We start from the raw sequence: 18,195 nt of genomic DNA on the forward strand, positions 1-18,195 counted from the left end.
TCAGGGAAGGTCCCGGGTTCAAACCCCAGCAGCTCCTTGATATTAAAAACCCACCCTCAATCCAAAAGAGGAGCTACATATGGATTATTAATATTAAGGAGTTGTTAGGTTTTGAACTCAAGACATGCCGTGAGACAATAGCTCTATACCATGTGAAACAACCAACTACTCCAAATGGCAAAAGCTTTTGGAGTAAATAGTTATTTCATCTGCCATTTCTTGAAATCTCTCTGATTCAAAATCATCCCAAAATATTTAAGTGAAACCTCAGAAATGATTTAAATTCTTCAAGTAAATGTTGAACTCACATTTTTGAATCAAAATTTATAGATATTTTATCATTCAGCATCGGTTCCGGACAGCCCTTGCAGACAGGCACAACCCAAATAATAAATGAAGGTTTATTTTTATCTTTTCCTTCTATTTTTCTTGTTTTTCCTGTCACCCCTGTAAGGGATGACTTGCAATTTCTTCATTTTCTTCAACTCCCCCAGCGGTCACACGATCTAAATTTCTGTCTGCTTCTTCAATGATCTCAAGCTCTTGAAGAAGCTTATTGAGCTTGGAAATATTGTCTTCTTGAATATGACTCGGAACTTTCTCCTTATAACCAGAAGAGTTCACCTTTTGCTGTAAGTTTTCCTGTTGCCTGCAAGTGGAATTGGGATGAAAATCTTACTAAAAATGGTTGTATCTACATTTATAGGAATGCAATCATCAGATGGCAATGGATAAACATAACATATACTGATGATAGAAAAGTCAGCATGCCATGCCTCGAAGATCTTACAATTCATTTCTTTCTAAATGATACATGCCACCACCAAAGTTGTCATAGTCCATAGGCTATGTTGCATGAGGGCGGGTACGAGTCAGATTCGGTAAGCCTCAAAGAAAATGGATACGTGGATTTGCCAATATATTTTAATCAATTCTAAAATATCAATTCTTTTACATAATAATGAGGAGATAAAGTAATATTTGAGAATTTTGATAGGTTCAAGTAAATATAATGTTTTATTTCAATATGAAAACGCACTATTAGGATGGATAAAACTCAAAATCATGTGAAAAAAGGGCGGCCCGGTGCATGAGGCTCCCGCCATTGCAGGGTCTGGGGAGGGCTAGATGTACACAGCCTTACCCCTGCTTTGCAGAGAGGGCTGTTTCCGTGACTCGAACCCGTGACCACCAGGTTACAATGGAGCAACCTTACCGTTGCACCAAGGCTCGCCCTCAAAACTCAAAATCATGTACTAATTATAAATTTATGGTAGTATTCAGAAAAAAGAGTAGACAAATACGAGAGAGAGAGAGAGAGAGAGAGGTGTTGTAGCAAATTCCTAAAGTATTAGAATTCAAACGTGTCCAACGTGGATACAACATCCATTCATAAGAATCCATGCAACATAGTCCATAGGGTTCGACCTCTTTCCCACGGTATCCAACACCACATTACTCCACAAGGCGAAACTGGAATCTAAAACCCACCACCACCACCTAGACAAGGCAAAGAAAGGAACCCCAGAACACCCAACTCATTCCAAATCACTTTATGAGAACTCCAAAGTTTACTCCCTGCCTTGTAATGTACAAGACGAAGTTGCTTTGACACTTGGGCATCTTTGTGAATAATGCATTGATTCGTCAAGGGGTCTTTCTTAACATGTCAACTGTGCTAATCTTAGAAGATGCTGATGTCCAACAAAAACCTTGCACTTCAGCTAAAATAGGAGCATTCTAAATGTACCCTAACTGGAAAGAGGACATCCTTCCGCAACCAGACACCTAAAGAGAGATTTGACCTATAAAACATCTTAGAGGATCAAAGAGCCTGTAAGACATTTTAGAGGATCTGAAAAGCATCTTAGCCGACCCCAACTAGTTTGGGACAAAGGCTTAGTTGAGTTGAGTTGAAAAGCATCTCTTTACCATTAAAAAACATCTTTAGCTTAATGTTTGGTTTGATATGACCCAATGAGTCATGGTAGTCTAAGAGCAATAGCTGATTGCTCCACCTATCACACCCACCTCGGAAGTCGTAAAACTAATGGGTGGTGTTCTAGCACCTCAATTAATGTCTCCTTGTCCACTTGCAGCAACAGCAGCCTACATTGTCCTTTGATCCCATAAAAACTCTTTCTTTTGAGATAGGCTCCTATTTCATCGTTAATCGTGCAAGCTCGAAATGGGAGGAGGTGGTGCGCCAGCTGTCTAATTGGCATATATTCACCAGACGGATACTCGATCAAACACCTAAATCTTGGAATCCTAGATCAATATCACAGCAAAAATGAAGGAGTTCCTTTCTTCCCACGAAAACTCATCGATTTGCCCCCATCCACAACCCTTGGCACATCACCTTTGTTAAATTTCTAAGTTCTCATGAATCCTAAAGAATCCACAAAAAGTTATGGACTCAATGAGCACTAATACAATTTTTTTAGCAGCAACAACTGGAAAAAAGGTAAAAATAAAAAATAAAAATCGGACAAGATTAAGACTAGAATGAGAACTGACTGAATCAAACATAAGAACCGTTTGTACAGTCTAGCAGCAAATCTACAACAAAAAGAAAAAAAAAGATCAATTAGCAGCAAAACATATAAAAAAATTAACAGTGACATAAACAGGTAGCTCCCCTTTGCTTCCCTGGAAGGGGTATGTATATGAAAACCCAGACAATAATACCAAGGGAAATGATAAACCCCCCCCCCCCAAAAAAAAAAAACCCAAAAATAAACCCCCCTCTTCACGTTTTCCGTGAGAATGGTTCATTGCATGAGGATAAATTCAACCCTTTTAACGTTTTTCTCTGCCTTTAAAACTAAACGAAAAACGTGTTGGGAGGGGGGGTATTTTATCCGTTCGGGGCGTGGGGGGATTATCCCCCTAATAGTAATCCCTCCCACCAACCATTTTTTAACTTCTTTTCCAACCCAATTCAGAAATCTGCAGCTAACACGATATAAGAAAGCAACTTATCGAATGATAAATCGAAGTTTCCTGAAACAGCACACTCTTGTACTCTGGTATAAAATTTTCTAAAATTGCATAAAGATTATCATAATTCACTATATTTAAAAAAATAACCATCAAATTTCAGAACACTCGATGTTCAGTTATTTTCTCCTCCATTGGGATATGCACCTATTAGCATAACTTCAACATGTTTACATGAACCAGAAACCACTTCAAGCCATCTAAGGCCATAGATACCTTTTTTTATATTTAAAAACCCTTAAGCTCGCACACGAATTGGGGAGTATAAATGGTTAGATTGGACCCATCCATATAGAACCCTTCCACCAAACTTCTATCCACTGTCACTCTTCATCAGACGACAAAAAGCATTCATGCTGAAGTTAAAAGAACATAAGATATGAGATCATCATGTCCAAGGCCTGCCAAGCTTTTAAAGAAACTAACACACGCATTCAAAAGAATAGAGACATCAGAGATGAAATACAAGCCATAACCTATTTTCTGCATTGATCATCAAAGCCCATACTATCCATAACAAAATTTGCAAAACTCCAATCCATGTGATCATTTCTCCATAAACCAACATTCTCAAGGCCAATGAATCTATCTTACAATTGATGCTAGCCTTACCTTCCTTGTGTTACGGAACTTGTTGCTATAAGTACCCTATCCAAAATTGTCATCTTCCATAAAAGCCCTAGGAAAGGGAGAAATCAACTATCCTAGAACCCTACCTCCTCGACAAAATAAAACATTGTAGAGACTACACACAGCTCATCGGACAAAAGCCTATAAACCTCCATTTATTGCACGTCCTCGGGATCTAGATGGAGCCTGGAGCTAGCTCTAATGAGATAAAGCTTTTCTCAAAGAGCTCTTTCATAACTTTCAATAAACCAAGAGGGGTGCAATACCAATTTTCTTGACTCAACACCATTGTAAATAATCCAAAGTCCAAACCTTGTGCTTTATACATATCCTTTGAAATAACTGTGCATCTCAATTCCACTTCAGCAAATCCCTCTCTAGTCTCTACGTCCATCTCATGCTTATCAAGAAACTCCAAACCATCTAACAAGAGCTTCCACTCTGTATGTCCAGGTCATAAATGCTCGCGTAATAGCTCAAAGAACCTCTTGCCACCCCCATATATCTTCAAGACATCAACAAGGAGCACATTCAGCATTAACGTTTGATGTAATTGGTTCTTCCCCTAGAATTTTCCATTCCATGAACATCCTTTTCTTGCACCTTCTTTGAGACACAAAACCTTGGAATTTCTACTTCAACTAATTTCTTCCGATTTCTTGAGAGTTGGGAGAACACCTCCTCATCTTTCCTTCTCTAAAAGTCTTCTAACCTCTTCCACCACATCAGACAACTTGACTCCACCAAAAGAGCATCCTTAAGAGCAATGAAACCAAAAGAGTTCAACATCCACTAAACTCTTTTCTAGAGCTCTTTCAATTTTCTTATGAATATAAATCCTTACCAACCATCCATCTCAAACTTTACCATCATTTGTTCACATCCCTAAGCTACATCACTTCCAAGCATAAGTTTTATAAAGCAGATGGGAAGTGGCCAAAGCCTCTATCATCCAATTCAAGCAAAAAATGGAACATGAACCAAGAGAGGTCTCAAAAGCACATTCGAAAACCCTTGTCGACAAGGAAAAAGAAATTTCAAAGAAAAAAGCCCGCACCCCATCTTCTCCTAGATTCCCAAAAGAGCTCCAAACAAGAACAGTTCCCCTTGTCGATCCCCTCGTCGGGGAAGCATGCCCATGCACACCATCTCCTTCCCAGACCTAGTAGATAACAGAATCCGTCGCCTCTTTCCATTTTAGCAGATCTTACCATTCATTTACAGTTTTTGTCAAATAAAATTTAAGTTCATATTATTCTAGCCAAACTGGTTACTACAGTAAACACCTGCTACCCAGCATGCAGTGCATATATTTTAATCATATAACAAGCAAATTCCAAGAGATTTGTCAATAGAGGATTATTACTGGCTCTCAATATATTAATATTCTAATTATTATGTAATACATAATTTTGCATGTGAAATAACAAGGCATTGCATATTAATCATATAACAAGCATTTTATGAAAGATTTTTCAGAAAACAATAATGAACAGTCAACAGTTTATTTTGAAATCATGACGTAATGGATAGATATTTTCCAATTTGTAGTTATCAGAAGCCAAATAATTACACATGTGAGAGATACATACTTTTTGTGCTTCCATATAATGATTATTTCCATAGACAGAACATGAACTTAGTGCCTGTGCACTCACACAAATGAGTGAAATGTACTATGCACAATCAGTGTTGCAAAAGGAAAGCCGTTACTAATTAAAACCAAGGATTATAAAGTTTATCAAATACTTGAAAAATATGCCAAGTAGAAACAGTTCAAACAAGAATACAGTAAAGTTAGCTTTCAAAAAAAAAGAATACAGTAAAGTTAATGCTGTAACTCGGTAGTTTTAAAACCACAAACACAATCCGGTCAAGTACTCTAAAAGTTGAAAATCAGACTACATTGTTAGCTTTTTATACCCAAAGAAACCCAAGTTGCTCTCATTGAGTCTGAGTCAATATCCAAGGTTTTATAATCCTTAATCAACAATTTATTTTCTTTATTTCATTATCAATCAAATTTTTCTAACCATTTCCAACCATGGTTTAAAATTTCGGTTTCGGTAACCGAAAACCGAAATTTCAGCAAAATCCAAAATTTTGGTCCGAAATTTGGTAATTTGGTTCGAAATTCCGGACCGAAATTCCGAAATTTTGTAACATTTTTTTTTAAATTAAAAAAGGCATATAATCGAAATTTCGGATTTCGGTCGAAATTTAAAACCATGTTTCCAACTACCCTCCATTTCAAAAAACAAAACAAGTTAGGATGCAAAAATGACAACTTTCATATTATTTGCCTGTGTAGAAACTCACTTCTGTATCTCTTCTCTCTTTTTCCTGAGCTTTTCACGTTCAGCATCTGCATTGAGTGTTCCTTGTAGTTGCAGATAAACAGAAAGGTATTCATTCACAATGCAAACGGCACACTCGGATGGAGCCACATCGCTCTCATATAGAACCTGCAAAAGTTTCAAAACACGTTGGTGTCAAAATTTGTTCCAACTATCTGAAAAGCATGTGTAAGTAAAACAAATATGTAGCCTTCATTTCTCTACGAGATAGGATTAGTCTACAGACTAACATAACTAAGACAATATGGGCCTCTTTGGATACCCACTAAAACAGCAAAAATTGTTTGCAAACTATGATTTGTGGACACGAACACGAGTGTCACATGTCAACAAGGACACACAGTGTCGGACACGGCAAATCCCCAAATTTTAGAAATGGAGATACAGCTAAACAAAAGAAGTATATATAAGCATTATGGACGGATTCGTGTCTTGTTTCGACATGGATGTGAGGTTTCTAACATGGCAACTCATAAAAATCTAGAAATCGTGACACCACACATAAAATTACTGATTAACATAATTTGCAACAATTTAAATACGGTATTCATTTTACAAACTAATAAATTTTACAATAAATCAACTATAATCTAAAACAAACATGAGATAATCAAGTAACTACGCATTCATCAATTCAATCTATTTTCTTTTGTCACCAACATGGAGCGAGAATGGGAAGCCAGTATGATACAATGAATATAATATTGGGATAAGAGTTTTCTTAGGGTTTTACGTTTAGTGGAGGGGATATAATAACCAATATTAGTTAAAGAAGAGGCCAAAAAGAAGATTTAATATAAAATAAGAGTTAATAATAAAAGAGGTAATCACAATAAAACAGAGTGTCACACGGCAAGGTATAAAAATATATCAACATGCCCACATTAAGCCCGACACTTCTAGCATTACATTTAAAAGTGTTGAAAGGAGTGTTGACACGTGTGGGCACGCATGTCATGTTAGACACAACACGACACATGTGTCACCAATTAATTCAGAGTGTCTGCTAAATAATAGCTTGCAAATAACCTTGTTAGAAATGAAGTTAGGGTTAGAGAGAGGGAGAAGAGGAGTAGAGAAGATGGAAAGTCTCCACTAGGGAGCTCCTTGTGAATATGACGTATATATAGGCCCCAAATAGGACATCCAATGTACAATGATTATAATACCCCTAAGACTACAAGTGAAACCTAAACTACCCTTACATGTTATTCAACACACCCCCTCAAGCTGGAGTGGTACAAAGAAAACTACAACAACAACTAAAAATAACAAAAAGTATATAATCTCATACCGGCATCCAGCTTGGTATAACACGTCAAGCTCATGTGGTGAATACACAATGAAAGCATAATAAAAGAGAACGGCCAACATGAGAGTACGGTCATCGAGATCAGCGACCACCAAAACGGAACAACACCCCCTGAAGCATCACTACGGTGAGAGCGAACAGAGAAGGGCCTCTCCCTTAATGAGAGCCCGGCGAATAAAGCTGCAAACCACGAACGATCGAACAGAAGCACCTCGACAGGCAAATAGTAGCGATCCATCAAGCAAAATGAGCACGCCCAAGTCGTGCACAGTCAGTAACGACGAAGTAGCACAACGCCAGTAGAAGAAGAACGTGCGATGAGGAAACCATCGAAGACAAGGTCGACGGTGAAACCCTCCCCTGGAGAAAAGAAGAAAAGGGAAAAAGATAACCAACAAACGATGGGGATACCATCATTTGGAGACAAGGTCGGCGACATGAACATCATCGCCTGAAGAGAGCCGTCCAACGATGGGAACACCATCGCTAGGAGAGAAGATTGACGGGGAAACCGTCACCTGAAGAGAGCCGTCCAAAGATGGGGACACCATCGCCCGAAAAGAATGTCGACGGGGAAACTGTCTCTTGAAGAGAGCCGCCCAACGATGGGGACACCATCGCCAGGAAAGAAGGTTGACGGGGTAACCGTCGTAGCCCGTCGCCTGAAGAGAGCCAACCAACGATGGTGACACCATCGCCTGAAAAGAAGGTCGATAACCGTCGCCTGAAGAGAGCAAACCAACGATGGGAAACCATCGCCCGGAAAAAAGGTTGACGGAGAAACCGTCTCCTAAAGAAAGCTGACCAACGATGGGGAAACAATCGCCCGGAAAGAAGGTTGACGGTGAAACTGTCGCCTGAAAAGAGCCGACCATAGATGAGAAAACCATTGCCTGGAAAGAAGATAAGGCATAAAGCTAAGAACACAAAAAAACGAAACAACATTGTCTTGGGAGATGAGCCTTCTTCTCCCTTCTTTCCCATAGATCTTTAGCATTGATACCATGTTAGAAATTGAGTTAAGGGTAGAGAGAGGAAGAAGAAGAGGAGAGAAGATGGGAAGTCTTCACTAAGGAGCTCTTCGTGAATATGATGTACATATAAGCCCCAAATAAGGCATCCTATGTACAATGATTGTAATACCCCTAATACTACAAGTAATACATAAACTACGCTTACACGTTATTCAACAAATCTTATACATAAAAGGCTTTGAAGTTAAATAAAGATATTTACAAATAATGACTAGGATAGTTTTTAGCATAGTTGCCAGAGTGGGGAGCGAGTTTGAGAAGCATTGCAAGAAGCGAAGAGCTCAAAAGAAAGGAAAGAGAAAATGTGCGGGAAACGTTATTAAAAGTTAACATGAAGCATGTAAGAAGCCTCGCCGGAAGGGAACTATAAGTACATAGAAAGAGTAAGATTTTAGTAGGTTAGAGTGGACAGGTAAATATAGGTGAGGATTATAAGTGGAAAAAAAAAGTCTTCACAACTAATTAGAATTATAAATTTTAGGAATTTATGGTTTCACATGTTTTATTCATGAAAACAAATTGCTCAGTTGATGATTCCATAACGCATACAGTTAATGTATTAATCAAAAGCAATGAGGTCCAGAAGCTCATAGACATGAGGCAATTTAAATTATTCATCCGCAAAAAACGAATAAAACAATTCAAAATTAAGAGGTTCCAATATGAGCCTATACCTTTAAAGATGATAACGAGGCAAGAGTTACAATCTCCAATTCTTGGTTTGTAATGATGTCGGCAACTTCTTCTTTCCGGGAAAGTACAAATGCCGGCCGTCTAAAGATCACAAAGGAAGATGTTTTCTTTAAGTGGTAAGCACAAAGAAAGATTATGACATTTCTGTAAACCACAATGATCTCAAAGAGTGCAAAATAAAATGTGTTTGTATCAACTAGAAACATATAAAAACTTCAGATACATACTTGTCATTCCTTTGATTCGGAGGTAACAAAGGGCGGAGTGATCTAATTGATTTCACTGCGGACTCAGTAATATCCATCTCATACTCAATTCTCTCATTTGTCCATTCCTAAACAAAACCAAGAATAAGAAATTCAATTACAATTAAATCAGAAACTTAGAAATAATATAGATCTTTCTAACCTCAATGGTTTTAAATTTTGGCCAATATAGAGAAATTTCGGTCAATTTCGGTCGAAATTTCGGATTTCAGTCGGGGACTGAAATCGAAATTTAAAAATTTCGGCTGAAATTATAAGATTTTCACTGAAGCCGAAATTCCCGCCGAAATTTCCCAAATTTCATTTTTGGCTGAGGCCGAAACCGAAATTTCAATCCTTGCTAACCTCTACAACTGATGGGTAATCAGATATCATTATCGATTCCTTCCTGGTACAGCTCCCTGTTGGTTGAGGAAGCCGCTGCCATAGCTCTTCTGTAACAAACGGCATGAATGGATGGAGCAACCGCAATCCATTGTCAAGACAAACCCACAAAGTATCTCTGGCGGCTCTCCTTGGAGACTCAAACTTTGGGTCAGCAGAAAAGTATGGCTTAATTACTTCAATAAATACGTCACATAATTGGAATTGCCACCACATATATACTGCACTAGATGCATCTGAAAATTCATATGCTTCTAGGGACGAAACAGTTTTGGAAATGGCTTTGTTCAAAACTGAGAGTATCCACTTGCAACTGAATGGCATTGTTTCCAAAACAAGCTTTGAGGGAGGAGTATAATCATCTCCCAGTTTGCTCATAGCAAAGCGTGTGGCGTTCCACAGTTTATTGCACCATTGCCGGTATCCAACAACCCTTTGAATGTCCAAGTTTATCTTATCTGACTGCAAGGAGGAGAATACTTTAGTTGATTCATGGGTAGAAACCCAAATCCAAGAAATAGATTAATACACAAAGAAGATAACCTGAGCTGTGTACGAGACAAGGGCAAAACGGAGAGCATCTGCACCGCATTCATGAATTCCATTTGGAAAGTCTTTCTTCTGTCCTTCTTTTGCAACAACCACCTCATTTGGATCCAAATTACCTTCCTCGAGCCTTTTGTGGAGGCCTTCCAAGGATATCCCATTTATTACTTCAAGTGGATCAACAACATTGCCCAATGACTTGGACATTTTACGGCCATGTGCATCACGAATCATCGGATGCAAGTAAACCTGCAGATAATCCAAAGTGAATAATCAATATTGCTTGAAACAATTAGTTTTATATATATATATATATATATATATGGGATTAGCTAGGCAATTTCGAAGAAAGCCATTTCGTGCTGGTTTTTGTGCATGTGAGAACCGCCACTTCAGATAAATTAAATAAATAAGACAATCTGCCAAAAAGTCAACCTATGTGCCTGTTCTCACATGCAAAAGCCAGCCAAGAAATGGCTTTCCAACAAATTGCTTAGCAAATCTTATACAGGGATTTGCTAGCATCCATTGCAAAAGGCATTTCGTAGATGGTTTGTTGCATGTGACAGCTGCCACACGGGCTCACTTTTCAGAAAAAATTTGTCTTCATTCACGCTTCTGTCAAATGCCAACATTATGGGATTTGCTAGCGTCCCTCGCAAAAGGCATTTCACGGATGGTCTGTTGCATTTGGCAGAAGCCACCTCGTGAATAGAGACAAAAGCTGTTGTCTTCATTCACGAGGTGCCTGGTCTAACATGCGACAAACCAGCCGAGAAATGCCTTTTGCGATGGACGCTAGCAATTCCCAATATATATATATATATATATATATATATATATATATATATATAGCAAAAGAGAAAAGAAGAGAATTATTTGAATTTCTCCCAAAATTCTATGAGAATTACACGTCACTTTTTTGACTTTTTTTAACAAAGGCACCCATTCAACCCACATATTTTCAATCCTACCCCCTCCTTTATGCTTTTTAACAAAGGCACCCATAAAAGCCACATAATTGCAATCCTACCCCCCTCCTTTATGCTTTTTAATTATGGAAACCTCTATAGATTGGGGGGCTAGGATCAGCCTGTGGAAATGATCTTACGGGAATTTCGATTTAATGACACTATTTATTAAAAAAAAAAATGTTACAAATTTTCGGTCCGAAATTTCGAAATTTGGGTCCGGAATTTGGAACCAAATTACCAAATTTCGGTTTTTGGTGAGGTCCGAAACGGTTACTGAAACCGAAATTTTAAACCATGCTTACGGGCACAACCTATTGATGTGTGTGTGTGTGTGTGTGTGTGTGTGTGTGTGTGTGTGTATATATATAGTGTTCCTGCGCAGCTGCTTCAAAAACTCATGTGGCCCACATTTTTGGGGTGATCCAAAGCATTCATTTGAAACGCCCTTCCATGGATAGGGTGTGTACCAAAAATCAGCCCTATAGGATCATCCTAACCCAATCAAAGGTGGACGGGGAAATGGACAGACACTGTTTCGGACCATTTTTTCCCTCCAAAAATGACAGGGTTAGGATGATCCTAAAGGGCTCATTTTTTGTACACACCATATTCATGGAAGAGCCTTCCAAATGAATGCTTTGGATCACCCCAAAAATGTGGGGCCACATGAGTTTTTGAAGCGCTATCTGAGCAGTTGCGCAGGAGCACCTCTCTCTCTCTCTCTCTCTCTCTCTCTATATATATATATATATATATGAGGAAAGTGTTCCTAAGCTATAGCTTAGGAACACATGTAGCCCCACATTTTTTGAGAGATCCAAAGCATTCATTTGGAAGGCCCTTCCATGGATAGGGTGTGTACCAAAAATCAGCCCTATAAGATCATCCTAACCCAATCAAAGGTGGATTGGAAAATAGGCAGACACTGTGTGTCCATATTTCTGCCCATTTTTTCCCTCAACAGATGGCAGGGTTAGGATGATCCTATAGGGCTGATTTTTGGTACACACCCGATCCATGGAAGGGCCTTCCAAATGAAGGCTTTGGATCCCCAAAAAATGAGGGGCCACATGTGTTTTTTAGCTATAGCTTAGATAAGCTTATCTAAGCTATAGCTCAGGAACACTTTCCTCTCTCTCTCTCTCTCTCTCTCTCTCTCTCTCTCTCTCTCTCTCTCTCTCTCTCTCTCTCTATATATATATATATATATATATATATATATATATATATAGAGAGAGAGAGAGAGAGATGATTTTTGGGGCACACCCTATCTATATCAGGGCCCATCAAATAAATGGTTTGAATCACCCAAACAACGTGGGCCCCAAAGTGTTTTCTAGTCTACGGACCATATATATAAATATATGAGTAAACAGTTCCCGAGGTGGCGCTCACAAAACATAGGGGGCCCACTTTGTTTGGATGATCCAAAGCATTCATTTGATAGGCCCTCACATAGATAGGTTGCCCACAAAAAATCAAGTCCATAGGATCATCCTAACCCTTCCATTTGTGGAGGTTTAGATTTATGGAGGTTTATACCCATCCATTTTAACCTCCACAAATGGAAGGGTTAGGATGATCCTATGAAGTTGAATTTTTGTGGGCACCCTATCTATGTGAGGGCCTATCAAATGAATACTTTGGATCATCCAAACAAAGTGGGTCCCTATGTTTTGTGAGCGACACCTCATATAAGGTAGCGCTAGCGCCACCTCTCTCTCTCTCTCTCTCTCTCTCTCTATATATATATATATATATATATATAGTTGTCAACCCGTGACTCGATTTCTTAATTTTATGACTCGTGACTCATAAGAGTTTTTGAAAAGAGTAGAAATGTAGTTGAAAAAATATCATCATATCTCAAAAGATGAAGCATGTGTATTTAAACGGTTTCTACACACAAGTGTAGATAAGTTATCTACACACTAGCTTAAAATACAATGGAGGCCCACATTGTTTGGGTGATCCAAACGATTCATTTGATTGGCCCTCACATAGATAGGGTGTCCACAAAAAATCAGTTCCATAGGATCATCCTAAACCTTCGAACCGTGAAGCAAAAATTGGACAGATTTGTGAAGGTTTATACACGTCCATTTTACCTAGACAAATCGTAGGGTTGGGATGATCCTATGGAGCTGATTTTTTGTGGACACCCTATCTATGTGAGGGCCAAATAAATGAATGGTTTGGATCACCCAAACAATATGCCCTCCACTGTATTTTAAGCTAGTGTGTAGATAACTTATCTACACTTATGTGTAGAAACCTCTCTCTCTCTCTCTCTCTCTCTCTCTCTCTCTCTCTCTCTCTCTCTATATATATATATATAGAGAGAGAGAGAGAGAGAGCAAAAGGATTGTACGCTCGAGTGCCCCAATCACATGGGTCCCACATTTTTTGTGGTGATCCAAAGCATTCATTTGCAAAGCTCTATCATAGATAGGGTGTGTACCAAAAATCAGCTCCATTGAATCATCCTAAACCCTCCAAAAGTGGAGAGAAAAAAAGGGCAGATTTGTGGTCTGTCCATTTTGCCCTCCACAAATGGATGGGTTAGGATGATCCTATGGAGCTGATTTTTGGTACACACCCCACCTATGTAAGGGCCTTTCAAATGAATGCTTTGGATCATCCTAACAAAGTGGGCCCACATGTGATTGGGCACTCGAGCGTACCATAAGCTTGGTACGCTCGAGCGTCCAATCCTTTTCCTTATATATATATATATATATATATATATATATATATATATATATAATAGAGCACTCCTAGGAAAATGATATTCCGTTTTGGGGGGGAAACGGGCTTCAACCATTTGAGCCACGTCCACTTAAAGACAAATGGAGGGAGCTCAAATCCCCATAAAAGCAATAAATACACATTTAAAAGGGTCACATCAACGGTCATTTAGTCCTGTTTTTATTTTCCAAATGAAATCCCGTTTTCGAAGTGTTTTCCTATTATATATATATATATATATATATATATATATATATATATATATGAGAGAACATTTCCTACACACTTGTGTAGGTAAGTTACCTACACACTACCTTAAAATACAGTGGGGGCCTACATTGTTTGGGTGATCCAAACCATTCATTTGAATGGTCCTCACATAGATAGGGTGTCCACAAAAAATCAGATCCATAGGATCATCCTAACCATTCAAACTATGGAGGCAAAAAATGGACTAATTTGTGAAGGTTTATACACGTCCATTTTACCTCCACAAATCGTAGGGTTGGGATGATCCTATGGATCTGATTTTTTGTGGACACCCTATCTATGTGACGACCATTCAAATGAATTGTTTGGATCACCCAAACAATGTGAGCCCCCACTGTATTTTAAGGTAGTGTGTAGGTAACTTACCTACACAAGTGTGTAGGAAATGTTCTCTCTCTCTCTCTCTCTCTCTCTCTCTCTCTCTCTCTCTCTCTCTCTCTCTCTCTCTATATATATATATATATATTGATCCAAACCATCCATGTGATGGAACACAACATCAATAGGTTGTGCCCGTAAAATCATTTCCATAAGCTGATCCTAGCCCTCCAATCTATAGAGGTTTCCATAATTAAAAAAGCATAAAGGAGGGGGGGTAGGATTGAAATTATGTGGCTTTAATGGGTGCCTTTGTTAAAAAGCATAAAGGAGGGGGTAAGATTGAAAATATGTGGGTTGAATGGGTGCCTTTGTTAAAAAAAAGTCAAAAAAGTGAAGTGCAATTCTCATAGAATTGTGGGAGAAATTCAAATAATTCTCTCCGTTTCTCTTCTGCTATATATATATATATATATATATATATATATATATATATATATATATATATATCAGGAGTGTTCCTAAGCTATAGCTTAGATAAGCTTATCTAAGCTATAGCTCAAAAACACATGTGGCCCCACATTTTTGGGGGATCCAAAGCATTAATTTGAAAGGCCCATCCACGGATAGGGTGTGTACCAAAAATCAGCCCTGTAGGATCATCCTAACCCTGCCATTTGTGGAGGGAAAAATGGGCAGAAGCATGGACACACATTGTCTGGCCATTTTCCCCTCCACCTTTGATTGGGTTAGGACGATCATACAGGGCTGATTTTTGGTACACACCTTATCCATGGAAGGGCCTTCCAAATGTATGCTTTGGATCCCCCAAAAAATGTGGGGCCACATGTATTTTTGAGCTATAGCTTAGGAACACTTTTCTGTGTGTGTGTGTGTGTGTGTGTGTCTATATATATATAGCAGAAGAGAAAATGAGAGAATTATTTAAATTTCTCCCAAAATTCTAATATATATATATATATATATAGCAGAAGAGAAAATAAGAGAATTATTTGAATTTCTCCCAAAATTCTAATATATATATATATAGCAGAAGAGAAAATGAGAGAATTATTTGAATTTCTCCCAAAATTGTAATACAATTACACATCATTTTTTTGACTTTTTTTAACAAAGGCACCCATTCAACCCACATTTTCAATCCTTCCCCCTCCTTTATGCTTTTTAACAAAGGCACCCATTAAATCCACATAATTTCAATCCTACCCCCCTCTTTTATGCTTTTGTAATAAAAAAAGTTGACAAAGTCAACATATTGACGTTTTTTCTTTGCAAAATTACGGATTGGGTACATATGTTACATAATACTACGAATTTTTGTGAACATATAACATAATACTATGGATTCAGGACGCTTTGCAAAATATTGACGAATTCCGGGCACCTTAAGAGAAACAACATATTATAGAAACCTCTAAGATTGGAGGGCTAGGATCAGCTTATGGAAATGATTTTACGGGCACAACCTATTTCTGTTGTGTTCCATCACATGGACGGTTTCGATCAACCTATGATGTGGTCCGTACAGTTCTTTGTCGGCTCGTGCTTCGCACGGGGTTTTTTACTACTATATATATATACTATATAGCAGAAGAGAAAAGGAGAGAATTATTTGAATTTCTCCCAAAATTCTATGAGAATTACACCTCACTTTTTTTCACTTTTTTAAACAAAGGCACCCATTCAACCCACATATTTTCAATCCTACCCCCTCCTTTATGCTTTTTAACAAAGGCACCCATTAAAGCCACATAATTTCAATCCTACCCCCCTCCTTTATGCTTTTTTAATTATGGAAACCTCTATAGATTGGAGGGCTAGGATCAGCCTTTGGAAATGATTTTACGGGAACAACCTATTGATGTTATGTTCCATCACATGGAAGGTTTGGATCAACCTATGATGTGGTCCGTACAGTTCTTTGTCAGCCCGTGCATCGCACGGGGTTTTTTACTAGTATATATATATATATATATATATATATATATATATATATAGAGAGAGAGAGAGAGAGGGAGAGAGAGAAAGAGAAAGAGAGGGAGGATAGAGTTGTTGCGCTCGAGAACAGAAACAGGGTGGGGCCACATTTTGGGTGGGATCCAAAGCATTCATTTGATGGGCCCTTTCATGGGTAGGGTGTCCTCCAAAAATCAGCTCCATTGGATCACCTAAGGGTGTCCATTTGTGAAGCCAAAAATGGACAGATTTGTGGACAAACAGTATCTGTCCATTTTTGGCCCCACAAATGGACACCCATTGGTGATCCAATGGAGCTGAATTTTGGTAGGTCCCCCATCTATGATGGGGCCTTCCAAATGAATGGTTAGTTTCTGTGCTCGAGCGCAGCTAAGCTTAGCTGCGCTCGAGCGCAGCAACTCTTTTCTCATATATATATATATATATATATATATATATATATATATATATATATATATATGATTTCAGCACTCCACTCTTTTAATAAGATGCGCAGCACATGTTGTCATGTAGTACTTGCAGGGCTGTCAGGAGAATATTACAGTTCTCAAAAAGCTTTTACAAGCCCTCTAAATACTAAACGATATCATGCTTTCGCGCATCTTATGAAAAAAGTGAAGTGCTGAAATCATTTCCTCATTTTATATATATATATATATATATATATATGGTGAAACTATTTGTGAGCTTGAGCTCATATTAGCTTATATGAGCTAGAGTGCCACAAACACATGGGTCCCACATTTGTTGGGCTGATCCAAAGCATTCATTTGGAAGGTCTTTATATAGAGAGGGTGTGTACCAAAAATCAGGTGCATATGATCATCCTAACCCATCCAAAAGTGGAGGGAAAATGGACAGACATTGTTTATCGACAAATGATTCAATGGAGCTGATTTTTGGTACACACCCTATCTATGATAGGCCCTTGCAAATGAATGGTTTGGATCCTCACAGAAATTGTGGGACCCATGTGATTGGTGCACTCAAGCGCACCATTCCTTATTAGAGCTTGAGCGCACGAACATATTCCTCATATATATATATATATATATATATATATATATATATATATATATATATATATGAGAAAAGTGGCCCCACATTTTTGGGGTGATCCAAAGCATTCATTTGGAAGGCCCTTCCATGGATAGGGTGTGTACCAAAAATGAGCCCTTTAGGATCATCCTAACCCTGCCATTTGTGGAGGGAAAAAATGGTCAGAAACAGTGTCTGTCCATTTTCCCCTCGACCTTTGATTGGGTTAGGATGATCCTATAGGGCTGATTTTACCCTATCCATGGAAGGGCCTTTCAAATGAATGCTTTGGATCACCCCAAAAATGTGGGCCACAGGACTATTTGAAGCAGCTGCTCAGATAGCCATCTGAGCAGCTGGGCAGGAACACTATTCTCTCTCTCTCTCTCTCTCTCTCTCTCTCTCTCTCTCTCTCTCTCTCTCTCTCTCTCTCTCTCTCTCTCTCTCTCTGTGTGTGTGTGTATATATATATATATATATATTGCTTGAAACATCATCAAAGTGAAACTGTGTGGTGGTGAAATGCTAGAAAAGGGAATAAGAAGGTACATATAACCAATGAACTAGAGTGGTAGATAAGGAAACTGTGTCGCGGTGATTAAACCGCTTATTGACAGCAATGGT

The 18,195-nt window shown here is 38.5% G+C and overlaps 1 protein-coding gene across 2 annotated transcripts in view; it reads right to left on the reverse strand.

Annotated features, from left to right (window-relative positions):
• Positions 1-254: 254 nt before the first annotated feature.
• LOC143893101 (valine--tRNA ligase, mitochondrial 1-like) overlaps positions 255-18,195 on the reverse strand; it is a 42,513-nt gene continuing 24,572 nt past the window's right edge. For both annotated transcript variants that reach the window (XM_077398062.1, XM_077398064.1), the window contains exons 17-22: positions 10,223-10,474; positions 9,641-10,141; positions 9,257-9,363; positions 9,011-9,110; positions 5,953-6,098; positions 255-649 (exon numbers count right to left, since the gene is read on the reverse strand). In XM_077398062.1, the coding sequence (XP_077254177.1) occupies positions 442-649; positions 5,953-6,098; positions 9,011-9,110; positions 9,257-9,363; positions 9,641-10,141; positions 10,223-10,474 (1,314 nt within the window). In that variant the 3' untranslated portion in view covers positions 255-441. The remainder of the gene's footprint in view (positions 650-5,952; positions 6,099-9,010; positions 9,111-9,256; positions 9,364-9,640; positions 10,142-10,222; positions 10,475-18,195) is intronic.

Source organism: Tasmannia lanceolata, unplaced genomic scaffold, assembly GCF_043159265.1.
Source record: "Tasmannia lanceolata isolate RefF3 unplaced genomic scaffold, GAP_Taslan_0.1 ptg000015l, whole genome shotgun sequence".
Lineage (NCBI taxonomy): Eukaryota > Viridiplantae > Streptophyta > Magnoliopsida > Canellales > Winteraceae > Tasmannia > Tasmannia lanceolata.